Source organism: Microtus ochrogaster, unplaced genomic scaffold (genome assembly GCF_000317375.1).
Source record: "Microtus ochrogaster isolate Prairie Vole_2 unplaced genomic scaffold, MicOch1.0 UNK123, whole genome shotgun sequence".
In the NCBI taxonomy this organism is placed as follows: Eukaryota; Metazoa; Chordata; class Mammalia; order Rodentia; family Cricetidae; genus Microtus; species Microtus ochrogaster.
The window spans coordinates 298,405-304,173 of NW_004949221.1; the positions used below are offsets into that span (position 1 = coordinate 298,405).

The 5,769-nt window shown below is 47.1% G+C and overlaps 1 protein-coding gene across 1 annotated transcript in view; it reads left to right on the forward strand.

Annotated features, from left to right (window-relative positions):
• LOC102001064 (leukocyte immunoglobulin-like receptor subfamily B member 3) overlaps positions 1–5,769 on the forward strand; it is a 6,996-nt gene that overhangs the window by 469 nt on the left and 758 nt on the right. The window contains 13 exon segments of the mRNA XM_026778291.1: positions 235–519; positions 653–962; positions 1,265–1,442; positions 1,444–1,546; positions 1,621–1,645; positions 1,698–1,950; positions 2,153–2,504; positions 2,743–3,045; positions 3,336–3,404; positions 4,290–4,406; positions 4,689–4,764; positions 4,847–4,884; positions 5,129–5,181. Of these exon segments, the coding sequence (XP_026634092.1) occupies positions 235–519; positions 653–962; positions 1,265–1,442; positions 1,444–1,546; positions 1,621–1,645; positions 1,698–1,950; positions 2,153–2,504; positions 2,743–3,045; positions 3,336–3,404; positions 4,290–4,406; positions 4,689–4,764; positions 4,847–4,884; positions 5,129–5,181 (2,162 nt within the window).

Sequence of the window (5,769 nt, forward strand, 5' to 3'; positions counted from 1 at the left end):
TTTTTTTTTTTTTTTTTTTTGGTTTTGTTTTTTGAGACAGGGTTTCTCTGTAGCTTTGGTGCCTGTTCTGAAACTAGCTCTTGTAGACCAGGCTGGCCTCGAACTCCCAGAGATCTGCCTGCCTCTGCCTCCCGAGTGCTGGGATAAAAGGCGTGCACCACCACTGCCCGGCTGGGTTGACACTTTCAATCTGAGAATGGAAGCCTTTTGTTCTAGATGTTCATTTTCTTCCAGGAACCCTGCCTAAGTGTATACTAAGAGCACAGCCAGATACTGTGGTCTCCAAGCAGACTAACGTGACCCTCTTGTGTGAGGGTATGAAAGGAGCCAAAGAGTTCCATATCTACAGAGATGGAGTTCGATATACTCAGTTCACACAGACTCTACTAAAGCCTGAGAACAAGGCTGAATTCTCCATCTCAAACATTGACCAGAACCATGCAGGGAAATATCAATGCTGCTATCAGACCCATGATGGATGGTCAGACTACAGTGATACCTTGGAGCTGGTGGTGACAGGTGAGAGGAGAAAAATGTTGCTATCCTCAGGTTTCCCTGGCAAGAAGCGAACCTGCTCTCAGGGGTACCCTGTACTTTACAGCTCTGGAAGAAAATGTTTCTGACATGTTTAACTGATTCCTTTTTCTCCTAGGAGAACACAGTAAACCCAGTCTGTCAGCCCAGCCCAGCCCAGTGGTGACCTCAGGAGGAAATGTCACCCTCCAATGTGACTCATGGCAGCGACATGACAGGTTTGTTCTGATTAAGGAAGGACCACAGAAGCTCTCCTGGACACTGGACTCACAGTATAACTTCTCTGATAGACAATACCAGGCTCTGTTCTTTGTGGGTCTTGTGACCTCCAACCAAAGGTGGACATTCAGATGCTACAGCTTTGACAGAAACAGACCACTGGTGTGGTCAGAACCCAGTGATCCACTGGAACTCCTGGTTTCAGGTGAGGAACCAAAAACATTCCACAGAATAGTGTTGAGAGGGTACTGGTGCTGAGGGAGGCCTTGGTGTGTGGTGTATGTGAGAAGATAGGGCTCTTGAGTTCATTGACACAGATCACTGGAGACAGAGGGATCCAAGATACAGAGTCCAAGAGAGAAACTAACAGAAAATCATAGGTGGTCTAGGAGAGAGGTTAATCTTCATGGTATACTACGCTACACAGTATCAGCTGAAGTACCACCTACAAGTGTGAACTGCTCTGTGCCACCTTCAAACAGAACCTTCTCCTTCTTTCCTACAATGGGACCCTCCACAAACCCACCATCAAGGCTGAGGCAGGTACTGTGATTGCCTACAAAAGTGCCATGACCATCTGGTGTCAGGGGAGCCTGGATGCAGAATTGTATGCTCTTCATAAACAGGGAATCCCAAAGCCCTGGGTCACAAGGTCCCCAGAGAAACCTAGACAAAAAGGCCAATTTCTCCATCCCTTCTATGACAGAGAAACATGTGGGAATATATCAGTGTTACTATTACAGCATGGCAGGTTGGTCAGATCACAGTGACACCTTGGAGATTGTGGTTACAGGTGAGGGGATAGTCAGGGTCTCAGGGTCAGGCTCTGCTCTCAGGAGTATTGCCTTCCCACAGCCTATCCCTGAGGAATATTTTTGCTATATGTGCCCATGTAATAGAAGGCTTTTTCCTCCCCTCTTAGGAATCTAAAAAGATAACCCCAGCCTGTTATCCATATCAGGATCTGTAGCAACCTCAGGAGGGAACAAGACTCTGCAGTGTGTTTCATTTGTGAGATATGACTAGCTGGTTCTCATCAAGGAAAATGAGTTCTCCATCTCCCTGGACTCACAGTATCTTTACACTAATGCACAGTACCAAGCCCTGTTCTCTATTTGTCCATTGACCCTAGTCCACAGAGGAATATTCAGATGTTATGGTTATTACAAGGATACTCCACAGTTGTGGTCAGTACCAGTGAGCCCCTAAAAATAAACATATCAGGTGAGTCATCCCCATCATTGTCCAAACTTGTGGAAGCCCTAAATCTTTACCAGGACCTTGAAGTCCTGGAATGTTGCTAGGAGAGTTGACTAAAGGAATAATCTGCTTACTAAACCAGAGCCCCACAGCAGAGGAGAAGCAGTGCCGTGTGTAGGGCAGGAAGGGAGGTGATAAGTGTGCATTTGGTTAAAACCTGCTCAACAGTCCTTATCTTGTCATCTTTCCTGTAGGGCTGTCCAAGAAGCCCACCCTGCTGACTCACCAAAGCCATATCCTGGATCTTTCAAAGAGTCTCACCCTGCAGTGTTGCTCCAATATCAACTATGACAGATTTGCTTTGTACAAGATGGGGGGAAATGACTTCACCCAGCACTATGGCCAGTGGACTCAGGATGGTCTCTCCTTTGCCAACTTCACACTGGGCTCTGTGAGTAACTCTACTGGTGGCCAGTACAGATGCTACGGTGGACACAACCTCTCTTCTGAGTGGTCGGCCTCCAGTGACCCCCTGGACATTCTGATCACAGGTGAGGAACCAATGAGATTTATTAGATGGAAGTCTCTCCATAGGCTTTCTTAGGGAGCCTGAGAGGTGATGGCTGGGACAAGGGACAGAGAACTAACACAGGAACAGGTGCAGATGCAGGGGACAGGAGAGATGCTCAGTCAGAGAAGAGACAGAGTTCAAAATGCTCAGGGAACACCCAGGTGCAATTTCAGCTCAGAACCATGAAGGCAACCTCTCTTCATCCTTCTCCTCTTTAGGAAACTTTCCTGTCACTCCTGTTCTCTCAGTGAAGCTTAACTCAACAGTACATCCAGGATACTATGTGACACTTCTGTGTTGGTCAAGAAACCCCGTGGACACTTTCATTTTGTACAAGGAGGGAAAAGTCCATCAACCTCAGCGACAAAAAGCAATGTTCCAAGATTCGCAGTACCAGGCAGAATTCACCCTGAGTACTGTGACCTCTGCTGTCTCAGGAAGCTACAGGTGCTATGGTTCTCAAAACTCATCGCTATACCTGTTGTCATATGCCAGTGCCCCTGTGGAGCTCATCATTTCAGGTGAGGTGACCCTGAACTGTTGGACTGACACACAATCCAAACACTAGGAGAACCTTTGACTTGCTGGTCAATAGGAAGTGTTAGTCAGAAGGCACTTTCCCTAGTAGGGAAGTGAATACCAGAGGTATTCCCTCAAGTTAATTTCCACTTCATAATCTATTAAAATCTAGAATTGGGGTAGACAGCATGAGGATCATGGGGAGGTTACAGGGCAGATGTAAGACACTAGACACAGTCAGGATCTCTGGGTTAGCATCTAACCCTCATCCTTTTCTTGTTCTGTTTCCTAGGACCCACTGAAGCATCCAGCCTGCCAACATCAAAGTCCCTGCCACCATTGCAGCCCATGCCAACACCTGGTGAGTGTCGGGCACCTCTCTTAGGAAGTATGCTTCATCCCCAGGCTGCATCGCTACTCTTACTCCACTGAAGACCTCATTTCTCTGTCACTTCAGCTTGTGAGTGTGGGAGGCAAACAACAATTTCAACAGAGACCCCATAATCCCAGAGTTTAGTTTGAAGGTGACATCCAGAGAGAGATGTTTATGCTCAGTCTAGAGAATGAGGGGAGAGAGTAAGATGGAGAACAGGGAACCCAGACACATTTTACCTCAAAGGCTCTAAGAAAAAACCACTCACCTGCATGGAGTCAGGCCCCAGAGGCCTAATAAACACTGTGTTGGAAGGTGGTGGGGATTCCAGTGGGAAACTGCTAGTTATGGACTTGATACAGGAGATACTATATATAGATGCTGACTTGGAAAAGTCCTTCCCTTTCTGACCTGACTGCTGTTTCTCTAAGGACAAAGGGGAAAAGCCTTGCCCACAAGCATTAAGTGTTTGTCCCCAGTTCTGGCTTTGGTTATGGCCCCTCTTGACAGAGGAGGCCTCTCGCAAAGCTGATCCTCCAGTGTGTCTGTTCCACAATGGTAATGGCATGTGAAAGGGTGGGGCACAGGGCCATGACAGCACATTCAGCCTCCTTCTCTCCATCTCATGAGGCTCAACTCTGGTGGGGAGAACCGGGCTATGAATCAGAGTCCTGGGTTCAAATTCCAGCTTTGTCAGTTTCAAATAGGGGTTCTGAGGCAGGAGAATTGACTGGATAGGAAAACAGACAAGTCCATGTTACAGCACTGTGGAAATGGGAGATGACAGGTTAAAGATCCAGCATGGGCCTGTCACACAATAGGTGCTCAGATAAGCACCAACATTCTCCACTCATGATGTCACTTGTGCCTCAGGACTGGAAAACTGCCTAATGGCTCTGGTTGGAGTGTCTGTGGCCTTCCTCTTGTCACCATTCATCCTCATCTTCCTCCTTCTCCTACAAAGGCAACAGGGAAAATTCAGAAAGAAAGGTAAGTAGGGCATGGCTGACCTGGGTCTCAGGGAATTGTAGGTTCCCCTGTAGACCATTCAAGGAGAGAAGTTTAGAAATACTTGCAGATCTCAGATCAGATAGCACTTGATATCAGAATGTATGGGATTTTAGTTGTTCTGTGGACTTCATTGTGTCCTGGGACATTTGCTAACTCATCCATGTGTTATAAAGTCCCCTTTCTTCCTTGTCTGAAAATGCCTGGGATGAGGAACTTACTACACTCTTATCTCAGACACGTTTTTTTTTTTTTTTCTTTCAGCCAAGAAAGAGACAGAATTCCACGTTCCTGCAGGGGCTGCAGAGCTAGTAACCAGAGACAGGGGCCCCCAGGAGAGGTAACTCATGGTCAGAGGCATAGATAGACCCACACCTGTCTGACACAACTCACTGCCAACTCACATTTTCTTGTCTCTACAGATCAAACAGAGCCACTGCCACCCAGGAAGAAAGCCTTTGTGAGATAAAGAGGGTCCTAGGGAGGGAGACATCTGAAGACTCAGCATTGCAGGGGTGGTGGAGAGGCTCTGGGGTCTTTGCTGATTGGTCTGAACTTTACACTATGAACCCAAAGATATCAAAACATGCCCTGTTTTCTCTCTTCCCAACTGGGGCAATGAGTCATCAGGCCCAAAGGAAACTAGGGCCTGAGTCATCCCTAGACTCAGTTCTGAAGATATTCTGTTTGTTCTTCTGTGACAGACGCTTCAGTGGAGGACATACAACTTGAGGATGGTGTGGAACTGCGAAGTTGGGTGAGGTCCCTCTCCCTATCTACAGTGCTAAGAAATTAGGGCCCAGATTGTTCCAGGAGTCCCTGTTTTTCCTCTCTCAGCTCTCAGGAACATCCACAGCTGACCACTCCGTTCACCGAGCACTATCTGTTTCCTATATGCTCTGGCCTCACTCTCCCCTGACTCTCTTGGGACCACCTGGTTCTTCTCTCATGTCTGCTTTCTGACTCCTCAGCAGCTCTCTGGTTGTTAGCATGCACTGGGAACTCAGAGATCACAGGACTAAATGAATCCAGATGGCCCCATTACATCTACTCACCCAGCTGTGACATGAAATCCCTTTTTCAACCTGGTCTTCCCGCATGGATCAGAGTTAGAACAAAGAACGCACTCCCAATCAGAATTAGGCCATGTGGTAATAAATGCAGAGGTGCAAACTTTTTCAGAAAAACAAAGCAAAACAAGAAGGTGAGAGCAGAAAGGGCCAGTGTGAATTACAATGGAGGACTCTGAAAGGTGTCTTTTGAGGAGAAAATTCACATGGACAAGTTCATAAATATATCTAAGGGACCAGCAACTTCAGCAAGGGACACAGTGGGACAAAGGAAA